Source organism: Sorex fumeus, unplaced genomic scaffold, assembly GCF_029834395.1.
Source record: "Sorex fumeus unplaced genomic scaffold, SorFum_2.1 ptg000047l, whole genome shotgun sequence".
Classification (NCBI taxonomy): domain Eukaryota; kingdom Metazoa; phylum Chordata; class Mammalia; order Eulipotyphla; family Soricidae; genus Sorex; species Sorex fumeus.
The window spans coordinates 26,546,836-26,572,061 of NW_026606104.1; the positions used below are offsets into that span (position 1 = coordinate 26,546,836).

General features: G+C 38.4%; 1 protein-coding gene across 1 annotated transcript; it reads right to left on the bottom strand.

Annotated features, from left to right (window-relative positions):
• Positions 1 to 452: 452 nt before the first annotated feature.
• ACADM (acyl-CoA dehydrogenase medium chain) lies at positions 453 to 25,226 on the bottom strand. The gene is made up of 12 exons (XM_056122920.1): positions 25,130 to 25,226; positions 19,947 to 20,034; positions 16,951 to 17,048; positions 16,757 to 16,826; positions 15,991 to 16,091; positions 15,001 to 15,081; positions 11,437 to 11,567; positions 9,454 to 9,562; positions 8,279 to 8,419; positions 7,678 to 7,773; positions 2,987 to 3,235; positions 453 to 1,020 (listed from the first exon to the last, which is right to left on the bottom strand). The coding sequence occupies exons 1-12, from the start codon at positions 25,157 to 25,159 to the stop codon at positions 949 to 951; spliced, it is 1,266 nt and encodes a 421-aa protein (XP_055978895.1). The 5' UTR covers positions 25,160 to 25,226; the 3' UTR covers positions 453 to 948.

Genomic DNA, 25,226 nt, shown 5'->3' on the forward strand with positions numbered 1-25,226 from the left:
AGGGCATTTGCCTTGCACGCAGCCAACATGGCCAACCCGAGTTCGATTCCTCTGCCCCTCTCGGAGAGTCCGGCAAGCTACCGAGAGTATCTCGCCCACACAGCAAAGCCTGGCAAGCTCCCTGTGGTGTATTCGATATGCCAAACACAGTAACAACAAAGTCTCACAATGGAGATGTTACTGGGCCCGCTCGAGAAAAATCGATGAACAACGGGAGGACAGTGACAGTGACAGAGACAGAAAAGAACACAAATTAAACAAATATTCTGCAACAATTTATTTTTCTTTACATAATGTACACACACAGTGTTGTAATCAACAGACCAAAAGGTATCCAGGGAACATTAGTCATATAAAATAATTTGGGCCTAGTTCTATTGATGTGTTTTACATATGCAGGTGAATTGTGGACTTACAATTAAATAACATTTTATTTAAATAAGACACATACATCACATTGTGGACCATTTTATTGTAAAATTAGAAACAAGTGTCTTCCAAAATGTAGGGAAATAATCTTTAATACAATATTAATAAGTCTACAAAGTCATTTTATGCACCCAAATTCCATTTCCCTAATGTAAATTTTTGAATATTCTGAAAACTATTTTAAAAGACCAATTTTTGATCATTGGAAAGTACTGAAATTATGAAGAATTTCTGTTAAAAAGAAGTAAAAATAACAAAACATATTTTTCTAGGTTAATGTAAGTCAAATACAAAAAAGCTAAGGAGAAATCAATTTAATGAAATCAAATCTATCTGACAAAAGGCAAGTGATAATGTTAAAAATAGAAAAGTACTACTAGAATCAATTGCATAGGTTTAGTGTGACAGTACTTATTTAAAAAATTTTAATGGAAAATAATTTAAAGCCCTTTTTTTCCCTGGAGCTTAAATAGAAGGTCACATTCCTAACAATGACTCATACTTTCTATAAGCACGTTGTTAATTTTTAAACTTGCCAATGTGTTCACGGGCTATAATAAGCCTTTGAATTTGTGCTGTACCTTCATAAATCTGCAATAAAATAAAAAAAAGTTAAATATTTTCAGTACATAAATAATTCTATTTACTAAACATTTAAAATATCATAAAATCTGTTGTAATACCAAACTGAACTGAACCAAACCATATGTATATACATATACTATACATCTATAGAGATGTATGTATGTATATATATATATATAGTCAGTAATCAAAAGTCCTTTGAAATCTTATTTTTTGAAGACTTTGAAAATAAGTATTTCTCAGAAAAGAAGAAAGAGGAGGAGATGGAGGAGGATGAAGGAAAGAAGGAAAGAAAGGGAGGAAGGGAGGGAGGGAGGGAGGGAGGGAGGAAGGAAGGAAGGAAGGAAGGAAGGAAGGAAGGAAGGAAGGAAGGAAGGAAGGAAATTCTCTAAAAAATTAGCTTTTAGTTTAAATTATCTCTTTGGTCCATAAATTATCTTAAAACAGTAAGTCATTCATATGCCAAAACACTGGAGTATTAAATAGTCAAATAAAAGGATATTAACATGTTAAAACTGTAGAAAACTAAAGAAGTTTAATGTTGCTATTTATCAAGCTTTCCTGAACTGTATTGTGGTAGTTGTCACCTTCAGTCATTCTCTCTTCTTACTCTTAAATCTGACATTTTCTCTTGCTCCTAAGGAAACGAATTGCTAAAGAAAAAGACTCTAGAACAATTTGGTTTTGCTTACTTACATATTTCTAGCATTTAGCCCTTACTCCCAGTAAAAACTTCTTTTTAATTTTTGGCTGTTCGTTTGTTTGGCGGGGAGGGTGGGGACACCCAGATATGTTCAGAGGTTACTCCGGCTTTGTGCTCAGAAATTACTCCTAGCGATGCTTGTGGAACCATGTGAAATGCAGGGGATTGGATCCAGATCAGCTGCGTGCAAGGCAAACACCCTACCCACTGCGCCATCTCTCTAGCCCACAGTCAGTTAAAACTTCTAAATCTAGTAATCTGTTCACCTTCTCAGGTGACTGAGAAAAAGTTAAATGACTTGTAATAAGAACTACTATAATTAAAGCCTTTGAGGGAGGGGAGTATCACCAGATAAACTATGGGTAAGATATAAATTCTGTCCTTCAGTTATTTCATGTCTAAATTAAAAGGCTACACTATATTTATACTTCCTTCTTATTCTAACATTTTCTGAACCAACCTGTAGATACTAAATAACCGTGTCTGACCAAAAAAAAAAATTGCTGGAGATAGAGAAAGCAAAGGAAGATATACTGAGGAGCCTGAGTTATAATTAACTTACAAGTGGACCCTAAGTTATAATTAACTTGTAACATGGGTATTTAGTTATATCTTATTTACTAAACTACTCCCATCTCTAAGTTTTTTTTACCACCAATTTAATTTACAAGATAATATTATCACTATCTCCTCATGTGTTTTTTAAATCTTTGGTGCCAAATATGTTTTAATAAATTCAATATAGTCTATATTTAAAATAAAATTAATTTTAAAAGACTTGCATAATTTTAAGAGACTGAAAGGTGATTATGATCAGCTATGATCTTACTAGTCAAAGAAGGCTGATTTGGACATACTGTATACGTCCATCATTTACTTTGTTAGGCTATTCTTTAATACATGTACTTAAAAGCATCGTTCATTTTTTATTACTTAATTCCAAAACTTCCACTCTTAGCAATCTATGACAGCTACTTATTATTATTACTGGTATTAAATACTTAATGATTTTTAAAAAAATATATTGTCATTTAAGAGTATCTTATCCCCTTAAAAAATCACAATGGGACTGGAAAAATAGTATAGTGCATAGGCAATTCCTTTACACACAGCAGACCGGGTTTGATCCCCCAGAATCCCATATATGGTCCCCTCGACACTGCCAGGAGTGACTCCTAAGTTAAGAGCCAGAAGTAACCACTGAGCATCACCAGGTGTGGCCTAAAAAATGAAAAAAATCAAGAAAGATCAAGTTATTTTTAACTTTACCTGATAGATCTTGGCATCTCTCATTAGTTTTTCTACAGGATACTCTGTATTAAATCCATTGCCTCCGAAAATCTGCACGGCATCAGTCGCTAACTGATTTGCAATATCTCCAGCATATGCTTTTGCAATAGAGGCATAATAGGTATTTCGACGACCAGCATCAACTTCCCAAGCAGCTCTCTGGTAAGCTAATCTAGCTATTTCAACTTTCATTGCCATTTCAGCCAGCAAAAATGATACCCCTTGGTGCTAGAATTAAAGAGAGAAAAAAGTTTAAAGTTAACTGTGGCCTCAAACTCCAATTTTACATACTTACTACATTTAGTAACATATCCCTGTCATTGCTTTAGAATGTGACAAGTTGAGTTAGAGAGATAATACTGGAGGTACGGATTTGCATATAATCTGGTTCAAATCCCAAGGCACCGCTTTTGCTCCCCTGAGCACTGCCAAGGGTCATTCCTGAGCACAGAGCCAGGAACAGCTGCTGAGCATAACTGGGTGTGGCCCAATACTTGCCACTCCTGCCCCACCAAAACTGAGTGTCAAAAATTGTTGAGTATCGGTGTGTTAAGGTTTTTTTCTAGGAGGTGGGGGTGGAGGGTGGGGAAGGGTGGCTTCCCAAGAAGTGCTCAGAGGGTAGTTCAGGGTCATTCCTGCTAATATGTGGCCAACCCGGTCAGAAGGTTCCATCTGGGGTCCAACAATGCAGGGCCGCTCAGGTGCAGTGGTATGAGAGTCACCAGGGTTAGAGTCAAGGGTGTGTAGGGTATGCAGTATTGGGGATTCATCTCAGCATCTTAGGCATGCAAGGCACATACCCTTGACCCTTGAGTCAATCTTTTCGGAGACTAAATGTTTTTATTAAAAAAATTATATATATATGTATATATATACTTGATTACCTAAAGTTCTGTGATTTACAATACTGTAATAATGGTTTCTCACACACACAATTCCAACACTACACCCACCAACAGTGTATTCACCTCCCTTCCTCAAGTACCCCAAGACCTCTCCTTTACAATGCCCCTTCCCCTACTGAGTGACACACACACACTCAGTTGTGTTGATCAGCTCCCTCATGGTGTTTTCTTTGGACCTTGGTGCTACCTTACTGTATAACTTTAGGTTTCACATATGAGAGAAATCATTCTGTAGCTTCCCTTTCTTTCTGACTGACTTCATTCAGCAGGATTTCCTCTTGTTCCATCCATGTTGCTGCAAACTACATGATTTTGTTCTTTCTTAGAGCTGCACAGTATTCCATTGTGTAATGCAACGTCTTTCAGAGCCATACTTCTTATAGAAGCAATTAATAAGCAATGTGAATCACTCCAATGTCAAACGAGGGTAAAATTCTCCTCTCTTCTGCCCGCCTAAATAATGCCTATTCTTCTGTGTCAAAAAATCAGGTTTTTTCCTTGGTTTATTTTAGATTTTACTTTAGTTCTGAGTTGGTAATACAACCACCAGTTCAAACTTTTAAGTTTTCTTCTCAGTTCTCTTATTATCCCTGTACTCCTCCACCCTAATTTCCCTTCCTGGGAAAACCAAGTTACCAGTTATTTTAATCCTCCCAGAGCTACTGTGTATATAGACAAATATATCATATATGGATAGAGTCTCCTTTTCTTAGGAAGGATAGTTGCTAAAGTTCATTCTTGCATCTGTCCCATAGTCATACCACATTAACAACTAATTCACGTCTATATAAACACAGGTATGTGATATATTGTTTATTCCCTACTATAAGATGTGAAATGGTTTAAAATTATTTAAATGTTAACTCCAAGTATACAAATGTTAAGACATACCCAGGTTTGATTCCTCCGCCCCTCTCGGAGAGCCCGGCAAGCTACTGAGAGTATCTTACCTGCATGGCAAAGCCTGGCAAGCTAACCATGACGTATTTGATATGCCAAACACAGTAACAACAAGTCTCACACTGGAGACATTACTGGGCTCACTCGAGCAAATCAATGAACAACGGGAGGACAGTGTCAGTGACAGTGACCTAAATTGTATGTGTCTTTGTTTTTTGGAGGGTTTTCTTGGAGAGGACAGAGAGAGTGGTTAGTTTGGGCCACACCCAGTGGTGCTCAGGGGTTATTCCTGGCCCTGCACTCAAGAACCACTCCTGGTGGGCTCAGGGGACCATATGGAATGCCAGGGATAGAACCCAGGTATGCTGTTTGCAGGGCAATGCGTTACCTTTCTACTAGCTCTCTTGCCCCAAATTTTTACGTGTATTATAAGGAATGATAATCTCCCGAAAAAATAATTTATAGAAGATACTGTAGCAGATTAAGGAGCTGCAAAAATCACAAGAGTAGGGGAGCATCTGGCACCCCACTATTTTACCTATTAATTTAAAATCCAAGACTGGAGAGATAGTATAAGGGTTAAGGTGCTTGCCTTGCATGCAACTGACTATTTTGACTTCTGGTACCACATGGTCACTCCATAGATATGCCAGGAGTAACCCCAAAGCATAGAGCCAGGAGTAGCCCCTGGCGCTACTGGGTGTGGTTCACCCCCAGCCCTCAAAAACATACAGATAGCCAGCAATTTTTACTCCCCCCACCCCCTTTTTTTGGGCTACAGCCTGCAGTACTTAGAGGCTATTCCTGGTTCTGTGCTCAAGAGAGACTGCTGGTAGTACTCAGGGGACCGTATGTGGTGCCAGGATTCAAACCAGGGTCAAGGTCAAGGCAGCCACATGCAAGGAGAGTACCGTACCTACCGCACTAACCCTCCAATCCTAACCAGCATTTTTCACGGTAATGAAAGAGAAGGAAAATTTTAGGAGATACAAAATGACAAAAGACTGTACTTTGAAAGTAATAAGCAAAGACTAAGACTTTTCTATACTTAATAATAAAAGGCTATAACATCCTGGTGCAAGTGCTATTATTTCAGAAGTGCAATTATTTCAGAAAATAATTGTCAAGGAGTTCAAAAGAAAAAGAACTTGTCCTGGAGGATAGCTCAAAAGGTTAGTGCGCATGCTCTGAGTTTGATCCCTAATATTACAAGGTCCTCCGAACACGGCTGTGGAAAAACCCTGAGCTGGATATGGTCCTAAAACAAACAAACAAAAAAGGGAACAACAACAAAAAATTCCTACTAAGTTATAAATGGCCAAGAATTATCAGCTACTTGGTGAGAAGGACTTGGATAAGAAAGATCTGAACAGAATTACTGTTTATAATAATGCTAAACTAATAGTTATATTTTCAACAGATATTGTACTAATCTGTTTGTATATATGTATAGTTCTGCAACATAAATGAACTAATATATACCTCTTTTTGACCAAATTCTAAAAAGGAAGAACTCAGGACCAGAAAAATAGTACAGAGAGCCAGGCACTTGCCTTGCATGTGGCTGATCCTTGTTTGATCTCTGGCACTGCATATGGTACCCAAGCACTGGAGAAGAGAACCCTGAGCACAGAGTCCAGAGTAAGTTCTGAGCATACCCACGTATGACCCAAAACACAAAAGCAAACAAAAAAATAGGAAGAGCTCAAGGGAAAACAGGATTTGCTTTTTAAAAATTTTCAGGGACTGTTCAGGTAATGCTGGGGACTGAACTTGTGCCTCTTGCTTAGAAAGCATGTGTTCCAGCCCTTTGAGCAATCTCCCAGGCTCTTCAAGGACATAAACAGAAATCCCCAAGTGTCTTCAAGGAGGAATTTATATCCTGATTAAAAAGTGACACCAAAAAGTAAAAACAAAAATCAGGATATGATTTGAATTCATTTGGGATAGGAACTGGAATTTTAATAAACACACAGAATGGGAAATTGCAAACAAGGCAAAAGGTTCAAACAGAGTCCCTGCATATAAGAGTTTTTCTTTCCAAAGTCTTGGTTCATGAGGAAGAAAAGCAACAACAACAACAACAACAAAAAGCCTCTCTCTTAAGGGCTGGGAAACACCTAATGAACGTATCAAAAACAGACAGAAGCAATTCAACAAAACAGCATCTTGGGCCAGAGAAATAATACTGCAGATAGGGAGCCTGCCTTGCACATGGCCAACCCAGTTTTGATCCCCAGCATCCCACATGGTCCCCTAAGCCCACCAGGAATGATCCTGGGCACAGAGCGAGGAGTAATCCCTAAGCACCACCTGGAGTAGCCCCAAATTTAACAATAGAGAGAAAGAAAAAAAGAGAAACAATATCTTTCATAGATGAACTTAAAAGAAACTAGGAAATAATTGGTATAAAAAGAAAAAATAATAGATTGAAGGATTTTCTAAGAATTTTAAAGAAAGGTGGGGAAAACCTGATGGTAATTATAAATATAGTTTTTGCTTTGTTTTGTTTTGGGGCTACATCCAGAGGTATTAGGGGTAGTACCTACCTCCCTACAGGGGCCATGCAGTACCAGGGACTAAACTCAGTCCATTCAGCTATCTTTCCAATCCATAAATGAAGTATTTTTATATGAATTAGGAAGCATTAAGGGACTCAATAAGTTGTTCTTCTTAATTTACTTAATTCTCTTGAGTGAACAATAGTAGCAAAGTCTAAAGAAAATCTATTCTTCCTAAAACAGTGTTTTCTCTTCTTGCTATAAAAGCAGAAATACAAGTCTATACTTTAAAAATAATTTTAAATTATTTAAATGAAAACAAAATCTTTACATTTCAAAAAAGCAAGTATAGCATTAAAGTTACCTCTACAAGCAGCTTTCCAAAAGTTTTCCTGTCCAGGGCATACTTGGTGGCTTCATCCAAAGCTCTCTGTCCAAGTCCCACTGCACCAGCTGCAACCTAGTATTTTAACATAAATTGAAGCATGTCATCGATAAGACACAGTAATGGGAATCTGCCTAATAACCTAAGTTAAGGCTCAGATGAAGAAAACTTAAACCTTAAGGAAACAAGAAAATGAGTGCATGAATATTGCAATTTATGTTATTTATGAATAAATAATGGTTAGAAAGATATTTGTTAAAGAGTTTATAGACAAGTTATCTCTTGTCAATAAGGGAAATTTCCATAGAAATATTGTTCTTAGTGAAGAAAAGGGAATCAAGATACTATAAGCAGGAGTAATTGAATCAAATATGAACTAATCTAGCAGTAATTACAGAAATTTTGTTTTGGCTAAATTAATTTCTGTAAACAGGCAACCAGAGTTATAGAACTCTAGAAAATAAAGGAAAACTTCATCTTTTTTTAAAAAATGCGTATTTAAAAACAAATAAGAAACACAATATTAAAACTATTATATAAATAAAACTTACATAAGGGCATCAAGTCTACTATAACTTACCGGAGGTCTGGTTTTATCAAAAGCTCCCATTGCAATTTTGAAACCAGCTCCCTCACCAATTAAAACATTTTCTTTAGGCACCCTCACATCTTCAAATACAATTCCTCTTGTGTCTGAACATCGCTGGCCCATATTTAATTCCTAGTAAGGAAAATTATATATATATTAGCAAGGAGGTTTGTTGTTGTTTTTTTTTTTTAATGATTATTATTTCTTTTTTCTTTTTGGGTCACACCTGGCGATGGTCAGGGATTACGACTGGCTCATGTACTCAGGAATTACTCCTGGCAGTGCTCGGGGGACCATATGGGATGCTGGGAATCGAACCTGGGTTGGCTGCGTGCAGGGCAAACGCCCTACCCGCTATGCTATGGCTCCAGCCCCTAAGGAGTTTTTTTTAACCAAGATTTTTTTCCCCTCTTTGGTATTGTCAGGGATCAACTCAGGGCCTCATATATGCAAGGCATGTGCTTTACCACTGAGTCACACTCTCAACACCACAAATTTTAATTTTAACCTGTTAATGACTTTTTGCAACTGTCCAAAACAGGAATTGATAAATTACAATCTGAAATAGCTGTTTTGTTAGGAAAAAACTCTATAGGTATATACTCACTTCTGTTCATTTTACATAAAAAGCCATGGTTACTTTCTTGCTACAATGGGAAAATAGCAGAACCATTTTCACAGATTGATCATATGTCCCTCAAAGCCTAAACTATTTATAATCAGAATCTTTATCAAATTTGCTAAACCCATCTTAAATATCAAATTTAAAACCAATACCAACCTATAGGTCTATAAATACTACCTACAAAGACAAATTCTATGTTTGGAACTAATTTTTACTGTCAGGAAAAATACGTAGGAAACATAATCTGATTTGGGAAAAGTTTATTTTCATTTTAAGTAGTAGAGAAACAAAGCAACATGCAAGGTAAAGGCTGAATTTGTTTCTCACCCAATAACTATTAAGCATTTTAAGCAATATATAGGCCATTTCACCTAACAGCACTAAAACACAGCTTTATTTTTATTCTAATAAAATATAAACATATTTGAAAACATATATGAAAACATATAAACAATGTTTTCAATGAAGAAAGCAAATAGTAATTTTGAAATCAGTAACTTAAAATTTTTTGAGTTCTTAACCACTGAAAAACACACAGTACCTTTCTTCCAATCTGTATTCCTGGGGTATCTGCTTCCACAATAAATCCAGTAAAAGCTTTACTGGCAGGCATTTTAGGATCCGGCTCAGAACGAGCCAATAAAAAGTACCTTATATAAACAAACATAAATACACATGAATATACAGATGAATGAAAAGCTTATCCAATCACCTGTTTATGATGTGGCGATGCTAGTACTTCAACCCAGGCCTACTGTTTCAAGCAGTGCTAAGGGAATCCGGGGGTGCTCCCAGCAGATTCCCCCTCACCATGTAGGTTCACTATTCAAGGCAACAAATGCTGCTACCAGAAATGAAATACAGTCCTGGCACCTATTCCCCAGCGCTAGATCTTTTTTTTTTTCTTTTTGGGTCACACCTGGGGATGTTCAGGGGTTACTCCTGGCTTTGCACTCAGGATTTGACATCAATTAGTCCTGGCGGTGTCTGGGGGACATATATGGGATGCTGGGAATTGAACCCCAGTTGGCCTATGCAAGGCAAAAACCCTCCCGGCTGTACAATCGCTCCAGCCCCTAGATCTACTTCTTTACTAATAAGCTACTTGAGGTTTTCGGTAGCGTGAATTGTAAGAAAAAAGTGTCATGTATAAAGTCATGTCAAATTTTTAAAAATTATTGTGTTTTTATTTTTCTATTTTAAGATTACTAGGGGACGGGCTGGAACGATAGCACAGCAGATAGGGTGTTTGCCTAATTTCTTACTACCAGAAAAAGTTCTACTTAAAATTATGAAATATTCTAACTGCATTATTAGATTTTTTCAAATGGTTACATTTTAATAGTTTCTTCCCTTCTTTAAAAACTCATTTAAAGACAATGTTATTCCCAGGAATAATGTTTTACTTGCCATAAGACTACACTGCAGACTACTTACACATCGAATAAGAAGTTTCATAGATGAGGAAAGAGAGTTAATTTAATTATTCCAAACATGAGAAAATCCTTCTGTGAAGTCTCAGTATATTTGTAGTTTTGGTTAAATGCATAATATTCTACAACTTAACACAGGAGCACTATTGTTAAAAACCTTCTCTTGCCCTATTTTCTATTAGAGCTGTCTTCTATTTCTCATTTACTAGATCTAAACTAGATTTCCTGAAGCAAATGTAAAACGCCTGCATTTTCTTCAGTGTGACATATTTCAAGGTAGCACTGTAGTAGCACCGTCCTCCTGTTGTTCATTCGTTTGCTCAAGTGGGCACCAGGTAAACAAATTAATCTCTTTACTTTTCACAGGATCTGTTACCTAGGGTTTTTCTAACATAGGACATATAATTGCTTCTGAACGTATTCCATGTTGTCAATACATGCTCTAAAATGTGTTGCCATGGGCTGGAGCGACAGCACAGCGGGTAGGGAGTTTGCCTTGCACGCAGCCGACTCAGGGTTGATTCCCAGCATCCCATATAGTCCCCAAAGCACCGCCAGGGGTAATTCCTGAGTGCATGAGCCAGGAGTAACCCCTGAGCACTGCCAGGTGTGACCCAAAAAGCAAAAAAAAAAAAAAGAAGTGTTGCCAGGGGATCAGGAATGTAAATTGTTTGTTGACTACATGTATTTGAGGCCCTGGGTTTGATCCCTAATTACCCAAAACAAAAACACATAATTCCCACATCTCCTTCCCCAGGATCTAAATAATCAAAAATAAAAACCTTAAAATATGTTACCAATAACTATTACCATTTTTTCTTCAATTTTTATCCTGTAGTTTGATGGTCTATTACTGTAGTTTGATGGTCTATTACTTCAATATAAAATTACATCATCCTCTTATAGGCTGTACTTCACATCACTGCTGCCTATTGAACTTAGCTATCCCTGTAATCTCTCAGGCCTCCCAAATCACTACTGATAATTTTTCATCGACCTTGAGTTCCATAAATACTTGAGAAGTGAGGGTTTATTAATTAAAAAATAAATAAATAGATTCTGAATATCAAGTGAGAAGAGAAATAACAAACCAGTTGGCTTTTCCTCCATTGGTTATCCACATCTTCTGACCATTAATAATATACTCATCTCCTTTTTTTGTTGCTGTGGTCTTTATACCAGCTACATCAGAGCCTGCCCCAGGTTCCGTAACACAGTAGGCCTTGAAAATGAGGAGGAAGATGAAATAGAATAAATTATGATAATAAATAAATTTTAAAATAAATTATTCATAATAAGTTATAAACATTTAGAAGAAGATAATTTATAGTTACTTAAGTCAATTACTTATTTATGGTTTTGGGGTCACACGCAGTAATACTCAGGAGCTATCTCCGGCTTAGTGCCCAGGGACCGTATTATGCCAGAAAACTGAACCAGATCAGTGGGATTCAAGGCTGACTCCTTAACCTCTGTACTATTTCTCTGGCACTGTTTTCTAAGTCAATATTTTTAAATCTGTAAAAATAAAATATTATTAGGGCTGGATAGAGTGTGTAGTGTTTAAGGCACTTGCCTTACCTGTGCCAGACCTTCGTACCAAATTCAGGCTATTTCTGAGTACTAAGCCAAGGATTAGGCCCCAAGCATCACTAGGTGTGGCCCAAACCCACCACACCCCACCCACCACAAATATTCTGGAGTTAAAAAATATATAGTATTCAATTATAAAAACATTTAATGTATAAATTACGATGTGATACAGGATGTTAATGAACCTTCTAAAGTGCATATGCTAGAAGAACAACTTAGTTGAAGAACCAAGCTAAATTCAATGTCAGATGTACTTAGTCCTTTAAGCAATAAATGTACTAGGTTATGAACAAGGAGATAAGAAAACCAAAGCAGAAGACATCACAATTTAACAAGGGAGAGGCAGAGAGGGTTTATGGTGTTTATGACATTCGCAAGGCAAATTAGAAACCCAAGTTCAACCCCCGTAACTGCATTTGGTCCCCTTAGCACTGCCATGAGTGACCCTGTAGTAAAGAACCAGGAGAAGATCCTGAGCACCCCCTACTCCAAATAAAAACTAAAAGTAAACCAACCAACTTAACAAGACAGATGACATATGTCTAGTTACTAGAATCATCCACAATGAACTGAATGCTCTTTTTTTAGGGTTTTTAGGTGACACCTGGGGAACCCAGGGGCTACTCCCGGCTGTGTGCTAGGAGACTGCTCCAGGCGATACTCAGAGGAACATGAAATGCTGGAGATCAAAGCATGTGCTCTAGCCCACTGAGCTATATCTCAAGCTACACAATGAACTTAAGAACCGTACTTGGCTTTAAAGATTGCAGTAAAAGCTTTCCAGAGGTAATACTAAATGTTAAGTCTCAAAAAAGGAAAAGAAATTCTTTGGGGTACGGTAATGGAAGACTGTATTTTAGGCAGAAATGATAATGTATGTGATGATCCAAAGCAAGATTATAAATATTTGCAATATGAAGGTACCCAAGTTCCATAACATTAAACTCTCTATGTAAGTAAATGGAAGTGAATCTGTAAACAAAGGAACTACATTTTTGCACTAGGAAAGAAAATATGGCTGAGATGAAAAGTTCCACTAAATGGAAGGAAATTGCCCAATATACATCTGACAAGGGTTAATATCCAAGACTATACAAAGTACTCATCAACTCAACAGCAAAAGAAACAATTCCATCCAGAAATGTTGACGGGGCTGGGAGTTAAAGGGGTTAGAGTGCATGCATTATACACAACAGATGCTGATTCAATTTCTTGAATTGAATCCCATCCCCAAATACAGTCCCAGAGACCCTGTAAACAGTGTGAGGGTTACCCTGGTGGTATTAGGCATCATGTCTTCAGAACCCTGCATAGCCTCAGACCTTGACACTGAATTGTCAGCGGCTAGGCCAAAAATCACTGGGGACAGCCCCCAGGTTCTCTAGGAGGCACCCCCATCTCTCACCACCAAGGGGAAAGCAGATAAACAGAAACTTTCTTGAAGAAATACAGATGGCCAAAAGGCATATGAAACAAAGTGCTCACTACCACTTATTACCAGGGATATACAAGTCAAATTCAGCAAGATATCATCTTACACCAGTGAAAATGGCCTACATAAAAAGAAAGCAGCCACTGTTGATGGGAATGTCACCTGATTTAGTTTTTATGGGAAATCAAATGAAGGTGTCTTGAAAATGAAAAACTGAACTTCTATATGATCCAGTGACTGCACTCCTTTGGCATCTGTCCTAAGAATCCTAAAATCATCAACACCGATATTATATACCCATGTTCCTGCAGTGCCAGTCACAATAGTGTCAAGATCCAGAAGCAACTTAAATGTCTAATGCCAGCGGAGTGGACAAAAATTGTGAGCCGTGGTGTATGTGTATGCATGCTGAAAAAGAATACTTATAAAGGGGGATATGCTAGGTGAAATAATCCAGGGGGAGAAGGGCAGACACCAGATGCTCACGCTCATATGTGATATATAAAGAAATAATGCAAGGGAATAGCCAATCATTATCCAGTGATAACAAATTCGGGAACCTGACTATGGAACTGAGGTTACCTAGTGGGGACGGGAGGGGAGTTGGGGAACAGGTGAATGAAAGTGACATAAATAAGGATAATGATGGACGGTCCTCAGCACTCTGCTGGTGGGGTAGTATAGTAATTTTGTACACAAAAAGCATTAATATTTAACATTATGTATACACACATATACATATAACATACAAAATATGTATGGTAGGTAACTGTATGCTTTCACTTCAATTCTGGAGGTATCAATAATTATTCGTGTAGGGACTAGAGATATGATAAACCGGGTAAGACATTTGTTTTGCACATCACTGACCTGCATTAACAGTATAGATAAACTCTAATAGTTGCATCCATTTTCTCCTGTGTTTATTTATTTATATATTTTTGTTGTTTGGGGCAATACTCGACAGTACTCAGGGTTTACCCCGCACTCAGTTATCACTCCCAGTGGGTTTGGGAGACCATATGGGGTGCCGGTGACTGAACCCAGGTCTGCTGTGTGCAAGGCCCTACTCACTGTAATTTTTCTCCGGCCCATACTTATTTATTTTTGGATTGTGGGCCACACCCAGAAGTATTCAGAACTTACTTTTCAAGGATCACTTCTGGTTGCTCTTGAGGAACCAGGAAGTACTGGGGATCAAACCTGGGTCAACCACATACAAGGCAAATGCTACTTCCTGTACTATCTCTCTGGTCACCTCCTGCATTGGTTTTTAGATTTATCTTTGTGGAGCTAGGAAGAAACCCCTACATATTCAAGGCATACAGTCTACTATGAAATCAAACCCCCAGCCCTGTATTTTTTTATCTTGGGGGCGAGAGTTTGTTTAACCCAAACTCAGTGCTCAGGGGCTACTACTGGCAGTGCTCAAGGAATCATATGTGGCATGCAGATCAAATCAGGTTCAGCTGCATGCAAGGAAAGTGACTCTGAAGCTAGAATGATGTAGATACTATGAGTGTGTATGTATTTTTTATATATATTGATAACTGCTAAAAAGTTGTTTGATATATTTCAACTACTTTTAAAACTTTAAGTGTAAAATCAAACAGTATCTGCACATACTCACACACATCAATGGTGCCTCAGTCATCCTTCCTAAATACTTCTTCTTTTGTTGATCATTTCCAGCAATAATAACAGGCATTTGCTACCAAAGAAAAAAGATATTTTTGCTAAATACACAAATTGAGATATGCTATTATTCAAAAGAAAATTATTTCCCCCACCAAGGGATTGGTTTCAAATAATTGTCCTTTATTGTATCTCTAACTTGGGAGTTAAAAACCGAGCAGAAATATATCTAAACCAAATTATATAAAATATATATAACCCAATTACTTCAATAAAATTATATATATTATATAAAATTCTACTACAGCAAAATGCACTAGTAAATAATTAAATTTAGGATAAATGAAATGGTGTGTTTGGTCGAGCATCCTAAGAATTGCTCACCAAATGTCAGCACTGCCAACAGTGGTGGCAAGACATCTAAATCACTCTCCTGGATGCAGTTTCTTGGCTTTGCCCTTACTGATAGGCATAGAAGAGAAAGTCAAAATATAGTTTTCCAACCAGAACAGCTAGCCTACAAAATACCAGACATAATAAAAAAAAAAAAAAAGGCCCTCCCGTTGATCGTCGATTTGCTCGAGCGGGCCCAGTAACGTCTCCATTGGAGACTTCGTTGTTACTGTGTCTGGCATATCGAATACTCTCGGTAGCTTGCCGGGCTCTCCGAGAGGAGCGGAGGAATCGAACTCGGGTCGGCCATGTTGGCCGCGTGTAAGGCGAACGCCCTACCTGCTGTGCTATCGCTCCAGCCCAGTCATAATATGATTAGAATACTCAGACCAGACTGATTAACTCTTGAAACATGACCTCAAGGCTTCAATGTAGAATCATATGTTCCTTTTTAAAACAGACTATGTTAAACTAACCCATTTTAGTAGCAATAAGTTTTCCGCATCAGTTCAGTTCGCTAATTTTCTGTGAAACTAACCTACCTAACTAGCAATAAGTTTTCCACATCAGTTCAGTTTTCAAAGTAACTTACCCCTAAAGAATTTGCTTCAATAGCAGTCTGAACCCCAGTACATCCATAAGCCAATTCTTCAGTAATTAAACATGCGTCAAAAGTTCCAAGTCCAAGACCTCCTACAATATTTTAATATCCCATTAAAATGTAGAGTATATCTCAAAAGAATCAAAAATGAGCTATTTATTTTGACTTATGAGTTAATTTCTTTTAAAGGCAAATTTTCAAAAATAGCTATAACATAAAAGATTTTAAAAGTATTCTAGCTAGCACAATACCAAGGTTATTTTTCTCTAAAGTTTTAAACTTATGAAAATATATTTACTGTTTGTAATCTGGATCTATCTTACTCTACTTGATTTTGTAAAAACTTAATTCAGGGACTGTACTGGTACTACAGCAGGTAGGACTCTAACTGATCTGGGTTTGATATCTGCGACCCCATATGGTCCCATGATCACCAGCAGGAGTAATCCCTGAGCACAGAGCCAAGAATAAGCCCTGAACACAGCCAGGTATGACCCCAAAACAACAAAACAACTTGATTCAAATCTGTTATAACTCTGACCCATTCACCTGAGGGAAAAAGTAATACTCTTACAGAAAAAAAAAATGATCTCAAGAAAATATTAAAATTTAAGATTAAAATACAACAAACAGATTAACTCTAGAGATATGTCACCAAGGTATAAAAGTCAAAAGCTATTTAGCAGCAACTGAGATAGTTGTACAACGTTCTTGTTCATATGCCTTTTAGTATTAAAAAAATCTGAAGACAGCTTACCACAGCTCTCTGGAATGTGTGTATTCATTAAGCCAAGTTCCCAGGCTCTTTTAATTAGGGGGACAGGATACTAAAAAGGTTTTTTGAAAAAAAAGAAAAGAAAAAATGACATTATGCTTTTAAAATATAGATATTTGGATTATATAGTCCTGTGAAAGTCTAACAGTTCTCTACCCTTAAAACAATATACCTACCTCCCCAGATTTGTCATATTGTGGAGCAACTGGAATTATTTCCTCCCTGGCAAATTTCCGAGCAGTAGCTTGAAATTCTTTCTGTTGTTCAGTGAATTCTAAAGGAAAGTTATTTAGAAAACTCTTTTAAAAGAGGACAATGAGTTGAGGAAAGTATGCTATCAGTGTGGTGATTTTATTATTTATGAGATACAAAATTTCTTTAACCAGAAAGTCTAAGGATACAATGTGTTTTCAGACTAATCAAGATTTTGCTATACAATATACATTAAATTTATAATTTATAAAAAAGGCCTTCCCGTTGATCGTCGATTTGCTCGAGCGGGCCCAGTAACGTCTCCATTGGAGACTTTGTTGTTACTGTGTTTGGCATATCAAATACTCTCGGTAGCTTGCCGGGCTCTCTGAGAGGGGCGGAGGAATCGAACTCGGGTCGGCCATGTTGGCCGCGTGTAAGGCAAACGCCCTACCGCTGTGCTATTGCTCCACTGTGGATAAGGCGTTTGCCTTGCACGCAGCTGACCCACGTTCGATTCCTCCGCCCCTCTTGGAAGCCCAGCAATCTACCAAGAGTATCTCGCCCAAGCAGCAAAGCCTGGCAAGCTCCCTGTGACTTATTCGATATGCCAAAAACAGTAACAACAGGTCTCAAATTTGTTGTGAGATGTTACTGGTGCACGCTCCTGCAAATCTATGAACAACAGGAGGACAGTGCTACAATATAACACAAATACCAAAGGTGAATGTAAATATCAAAGGAGGTAGATTAAGATTTCCAGCTTTCACAAATAAGCAATAAACTTGAGTTTCTCCAATTGGGAAGGTAAAAGAAAAAAATCTTAACTTATTGCTAGTTCCCAAACAGAATTATCAACTGCTTGTTAACCTTGAAGATAAACAGATCCATAAATACTAAACCAATCTCAAGAATCAATCTAACAAGGAAAATGAGATGTTAGGAAACCAAAACAATAGAACTTGTTCCAAAATATCATGGAGCAATACCTTAATTTCAATTTTACACCCCTGTTAAACTCAGTTTTTTATAAATTAGAACAAAGTAACTAGTAAAATAGGGAAAGTGTTCTCAGAAGATAATAACATAAAATTCTGCTGTTATGTAATAATCAGTCCAAACAACTCAGTGCCCAACATGGAGTTGTATTTTTTTTTTTAAATGGTAACTAGGCTGAAGATAAGAGTCAATCATCTGCATTCTTTCAAATCCATACTCAGTGGGTTTTAATGAGATTTCATCATACTGGAATGTGAAAAATAAAACATCAAAGATGTCAGATGGGCAGGGAGATATCTTAAAAGGCTAATGTGTGGTTTTGCACCCACCAGAAAAAAGGTGTTAGAATTTTACTGTTGAGTCAAATAGTCTAAGATTCCATCTCTCAAGGAACCTAAATCCCAGATTGAGGAAATAACTTCATAAGCTTATAGTGAATCAGCACTACAAGTATCAGTCTAGTGTTCTCTACATTACAGTTTCTCTTCTACAACTGGGACTGGTCTGAATCAAGGGTGAATAGAGGAGGCAGGGAGAACAGGGAAAGCAGGAATCTATTAGTATTACTTTTTTTTTAAGAACCTACTTTGATCTAGTCACTATTTGTTAAAAACTTAACATATAAATTAAATACAAATTAGTCTTCAAAAAATCCCAATGTTGTAGCCATTGTCGCCATTTTATTGATAAAAAAAGAAAAAATGATAAAACTGATGTACATGTTATTGGGAGACCACTCTTGGTTTCTTCTGGAAGTTACTATTGAGTACATATCTGCATGTGATAAGAAAATACATAGCGATCATGACAAACCAATGCTAATAACTCAAGAAGAGGATCCAGTCTCCAAACTGCTATCTTCACATCACTTGGAAATTTTCATTTAATTCTGTTTATTTTTAAAAAATTACCAAGAAGCTAACAATCTTTACAATAAAAGGAGCTAGAGAGAGGGTATAGCAGGTAAGGCCTTGCGTGAGGCCGACGCGGTTTTCATCCCTGGACCCCATATTTTATCCTAAGTACTGCCAGGAGTGATCCCTGAAAAAAGAGAAGTAAACCCTGAGCAGAGTCACGTGTGCCACACCTTTCAAAACAAAACAAAACACCAAAATAAAAACCAAAAATAATTAACTTTTAACTTTTGAGACTCTTTTGTATCCAATGTGCATTAACAATCTCAGCTATGTGTTTTGTTATTTTTGTGTGGGGGACTGATCTCAGGGCCTCATCTATGTAAAGAATTTACTCTAGCACATAGCTATATCCCAGGCCCTCGCAGTGGCTTTTAAAATACTTTCTGAGAAGAAGTGAAAGAAATGAGCTTTTAACTTGAAGAAAGGTAACAATTTTGAAGCTGTAAAGGGTTAAATATGTCAAAGACAAGAAGTTCAACTTCAATTTTTTTTGTTTGTGTTTTTCATTTTAGAGTGGGGGGGAGAGAGAGAGACACAGAGAGAGAGAGACAGAGACAGAGACAGAGACAGAGACAGAGTTGTGTATTGGCGGGTGGAATCTTATTCCTTTCCTTCCAATACTAAATACTTCCCTTTTTCTGGGTCTGATGACGATATCTAATAGCAATAAACTTGCACCCAAAACATGTATTTGGCTTATAAATAGTTTTTGCGTCCCTAATAAGTATTTAAGGTATTTATTGCTTTCTAACTTCTTAATTGAAGGCTGTTCATAAATACCACTAAATTTGTAAATTATTTTGGGATCTACACTTAAGACAAGGGCACAAATAAATCCATGTGTGCAATTGACCCAGAAGGATATCATGAAAGAATGGAGATCAGTTGCTAGTGACCAACAGTCAGCATATGTATGTAGTGGTCATTTCTGCTAACAAATATTACTGTTTGTTGACAAACATATTCCAGGCAAATAAATACAAGGAGGTGAATATGCTATACATATTACTTGCATATGTTTATCTATTTATATTTAATGTCAAAAGACAGAACAAAACATATACCAAAACTAAATCCCAATCCTGGTTCATGTTTTACAGCAGCTTTTGTGTGCTGCAGTCTCCAGTCAAGACGAGAAATATTTCTCAGGACCTGTAAAGAACAATTAAAATAAATTCAACAAACTTAAGCTTCAATCAAAATGACAGCATATACAATTCTAACTACATCAAATTGTTTGACCAAATATATTCAAGAGCATAGTATTTTTAAGTCATGACTTAAATGCCTTCAACTAAAATCTAATTTCTACATGACAGCCGGAGAGATAGTAAAAGAGTTAAGGTGCTTGCTTTGCATGGAGGCAAGGAGGCAACTCAATTTTCATCTCCAGATTACATGGTACACTGAGCAAAGAGACAGGAGTAGTAGCCCCTGAGCACCATTAAGTATGGCTAGCTCCACTGCCCCCATTAAAAAAATATTTCAGGGGCTAGAGCAATAGCACAGTGGGTAGGGCGTTTGCCTTGCACGCAGCCAACCCAGGTTCGATTCCCAGCATCCCATATGGTCCCCCAAGCACCGCCAGGAGTGATTCCTGAGTGCATGAACCATGAGTAAATCCTGTGCATCGCCGGGTGTGACCCCCCAAAAAAAGAAAAAAAAAAACAAAAAAAATACCCTTCACATTAGACAATAAGAAGATATTTGAACAGCTATCGTGAAAGTGTTTTTGTTTATTTTGGGGGGGGGGGGGCACACCACATCCAGTGGTGCTGAGGGGTAATTCCCTCTCTGTACTCGGGAAATACTCCTGGTGGACTGGGGGACTGTAGAGGATGCCAGGGATAGAACCCAGGTCGACTGTGTGCAAGGAAGCATCCTAAACATGGTAATATCTCTCTGGCTCTAAAAGAAATTTTTAAAAACAAATCAGGTGGTATTCACATTACAAGGGTATGAGGGTTTCAAGACAACAAAGCTAGTGAATCTGGATCTCCCTATCTACAAATTCCAGGCCTTTATTTAGTACAATTGCGAAGGAGAGCAGGAACAACAGGATAATATTGTACTGTTCAGAATTGCCTAGACCCATCGTCTCTGATACCCTGAACTATGAGCCTCTCAGACATGCTTCTATAAACTTCTCCCAGAAGATCCCATTTTCTAAGACACCTCACTAATTCATAAAACAAATTAGTCTAAAACCACATTCTATATTTACTGTTCTTGTCTGTAAACATTCTCAGAATATTTTAAGCTAAGGGTTTGCACACTATGGCAGTCACCAGTTCCATAAATAAAATTTTATTAGAACATTGCCATATTGTATTATCCAGTGCTGCTTTAACTGTAGGGTTGGGGGACAAGAGCAACAGTACAGAGAGTAGGGAGTTTGCGCTGCACATGGCTGAACTGGGTTTGATGCTGGCATGATATGATTCCCCACCACAAGTCATTTCTGAGTGCAGAGGCAGGTGTAAGCCCTGATCACTGCTGGGTGTGACTCCAAAACTAACCCCCCAATACACACACACACACACACACACACACACACACACACACACACACACAGCTCCCCACCCCCAACAAATCATAGTGGGGTTGGGTAGTTGCCACAGAGATTATACAGTTAATAAGGTAAAGGTAAAGGTAAAGGCCCTCCCGTTGAAAGTCTAAGGATATAATGTGTTTTCAGACTAATCAAGATTTTGCTATACAATATACATTAAATTTATAATTTATAAAAAAGGTAAAGGCCCTCCCGTTGATCGTCGATTTGCTCAAGCGGGCCCAGTAACGTCTCCATTGGAGACTTTGTTGTTACTGTGTCTGGCATATCGAATATTCTCGGTAGCTTGCCGGGCTCTCCGACAGGGGTGGAGGAATCGAACTCGGGTCGGCCATGTTGGCCGCTTGTAAGGCGAACGCCCTACCCGCTGTGCTATACAGTCAATAGAGGAGAAAATATTTACTTTTTGCTCTATTTCTTCAGAGAATATATAAAAATAATACAATCTACACCAAATGAAAGCCATTTCACATACTACTGACAGACTAATGTACATTAAAGTAACCACTTCCATGCAAAAAGTGGTTATCAAACTGGGGCAAGTGTGACAGTGCAAAAATGGAGAGTGTGTGCTTTCATGCAGGTTGCCCAGTTCAGTCCTAGAGTGCTGAGCAGTACTTCGTGGTCCAAAAAAAAAAAAAAAGCTACAGAGTCTGAAGAAATAGGCTGAATGGGTGTTTTGCATGCAGGAGCACTGCCAAACTTCCTAAGCACTACTAGGAATACCCCTGAAGCACAGAACCAGGAGTAGTCTGAGTGCTGCTGGGTGTAGCTCAAAAACCAAACAAACAATAGTAAGTTACAAAACTGAGAACCATATTAGATCCCTCTGATAAGAGATTTAAGGTCAGCCAAAATTAATTCATTTGAAAGAATTTTGGTAAAATATTCCTTGATCTCTAGGCAATTCTATTAAGTTAGACACCGAAATAATGATAAAGACCTGGGGTTGGAACAATATTCCAGTGGCAGGGCACTTGACTTGCATGAGGAAGACCTATCTTCAACACCTTGTATGTTTCCCCAAGCCCTGCCAGGAGAACTCACAGTCAGGAGGGATCTCTGAGCTCAGAATCATACACTGGCTGAGACAGTGGGAGGGGAGTGGGGGATAAATGAAACAGAGACAGGTAAAAATTGAACCTGTCACTGTCACTGTCCTCCCGTTGTTCATCAATTTGCTCGAGCGAGCCCAGTAACGTCTCCACCGTGAGACTTGTTATTACTGTGTTTGGCATATTGAATACATCAAAGGTAGCTTGCCAGGCTTTGCCGTGCCAGTGAGATATTCTCCGTAGCTTGCCGGCTCTCCAAGAGGGGCAGAGGAATCAAACCCGGCTCGGCCGACATAGGGCAAGGCAAACACTCTACGGCTGTTCTATCGCTCCAGCCCCTGTGTTTTCAAAATTTATTAAAAAGAAACTAATTGTCACTTTTTAGATGACAACTTGAACTTACAGTGAATCATCTACATTTAAAATGATAATACAGGTTGTCAAATATGGCCTTTAAATGGCCTTCAAAATAAGTTTATCTGAGGGGAAAACGTTATGAAAATTAACATTTCTTCAAAACGTTCATTAATTTTATTTTATTATTCATTATGGTTTTTGTTTTGTTTTGGGATCACACCCAGTGGTGCTCAGGGCTTACTCCTGGCTGAGCACTCAGGAATTATTCCTGGCATTGCTAGGGGTGGCAGGGAACCATACGGGATGCCAAGGATTGAACCCAGGTCGGCCACATGCAAGGAAAGCCCCCTGCCCACAGTAACATCACTCCAGCTCCACCTTTCAATAATTCTATTTGTAAATAAAATTTACAAATTGGTTTGTAAAGTTGTAAAATATGGTTTCTTAGCTCCTCATATCCAGTTCTCCTAGACCACACCTATTCTTGTTCAGGCAAATTCCTCATATCAACTATCAATTCACTGAATTTCAAGTCAGGTCTAGGATTAAGGTACTATGTTCCAATTTGCATATAAAAAAAACCCAAGGCTCAGTACAGATGCCTCTCCCATACCTCAACCTGACACCCCCTCCCCCAAATAAAGAACAGTGGTAGCTAAAGCCTAGGAATAATGTCCAGTAATCCTGCATGCAAGTGTTGTTTGCTTTGAGGCCAAATCCTGTGATTCACTTCTTTACTTATTCCTGAACTCAGGAATCACAGCTGGCCGTGCTTAGGGACCATATGGGGGGCCCAGGGTAAAACCCAAGTCTGCTGGCTATGTGGAAAGCACACACTCGACCCTCTGTATTATGTCTTGGCCCCCAGTAACTTTTAATTACATAAAATGTGATCTATTTAAAGAGAGGTGGCTTCACATTCAAAATATTAAAAAATTATTTGGAGTCAGACTCATCAAATTTGTGTCTAAACTCCACAGCTATTTGTGAGAGATTGGACCAATCACAAACTTTTTGTAGTTTCTTTTCAAACCTCGAAAATACGGCTAAATTCAGTAGCTTATTTACTGAGGTTAGAGTTTAGTGTTCCAATGCAAAGGGGTGTACTGTTTTTGGTTCTCTGACCAGAACAATGTAACTCCTAATCCCAAAAAGACACAAACGGCATCTCTGCAATGCCAGTACAACTAAATTATTATTGCATAGCTTTTAGCAAAAAAAAGACTCCTGTTTATGTAGTAGAGTCAAACAAGAGATAATAGAGATAAAACTCTCCTAGATCAGGTTTCTGCTTCCTAGGAAAAAATTAGTAAATAACTTTTTTCTGGTTTCATTAAAAATCAGTTTTAGAATTCCCTCCACAACTTCTGTTTTTACAATGCATTAACATATACAACAAAGACAAATGTGGGCTATAATGAATCCTTCTAAACTCCACTCTATAACGATCACTCTAAACTCCACACCTGCTACTTTCCTGGCCTAAAGACTTAACTTTAAGTCGCCCATAAGCGACAGTTAGAAAAATGACAGCAGTCTTGTAAAAAAGAAAAATAAGTTTTTAATGTAGATCCTTAATATTTCAGATAGCAGACTGCATCCGGGAACAAACTGGAACGTCAGAACAAGCAGGCAAAGATTGAAAGGAAACTTCCGCAGTAGGTTATTCGTAAATGTCTGCAATGTGCAAACTCCCACCTCTGTGTTGCAAAACACATGAAACATATTAAATAACGCAAGGCGCGGGTACTCCATTTTCCTTCTTCCTGGGACTTAGCAGATTAGGAAAGCCCGATCATTTCTGTAACCGATTCATATCTCCACTGCAGAATGACACCAACATTTCGGCCTTTTCTCGGGCCGAAGCTCGAGAGCCGAGACAGTCCTGTTTCCCTCCGAGAGAGAGGTGTCAGTTTAACAAAACCTCGGGCCCCCGGGTTTGCTTCCTTCACTCCTGCTTCCTGGGGTCTTGGACAAGAGTGGGGGGGAAACCCCAAAACTTCTATATTCTAAAAATTGGAAGGAAGAGTCGGGGAGATCCGCGAGAGCGAAGAACTAGGGTGCACTGTGACCCCGAGTGAGAGAGAAGGGGGGCCTGGGAGAACTGCAAGTCGAAACCCAACCCGCTGCCAAAATGGGGGGTGACGTGGGTCCGCCCCGCTCCTCCCCCCTCAAGGTTTCCCACTGCTCTGCAGAGCCCCTCTTTACGGCCCACACCCTCATCTCCATCCGCCGCTCCCGTCGGCACCCCCGCGCTGCTCACCCCGCAGCTTCGCCTGAACGCCACTGCCATCTCGACGCCGCAGCTTCTCCCGGGAACCGTCAGAGCACCCGAACCTGAAGCTTTGACCGACGCTGCC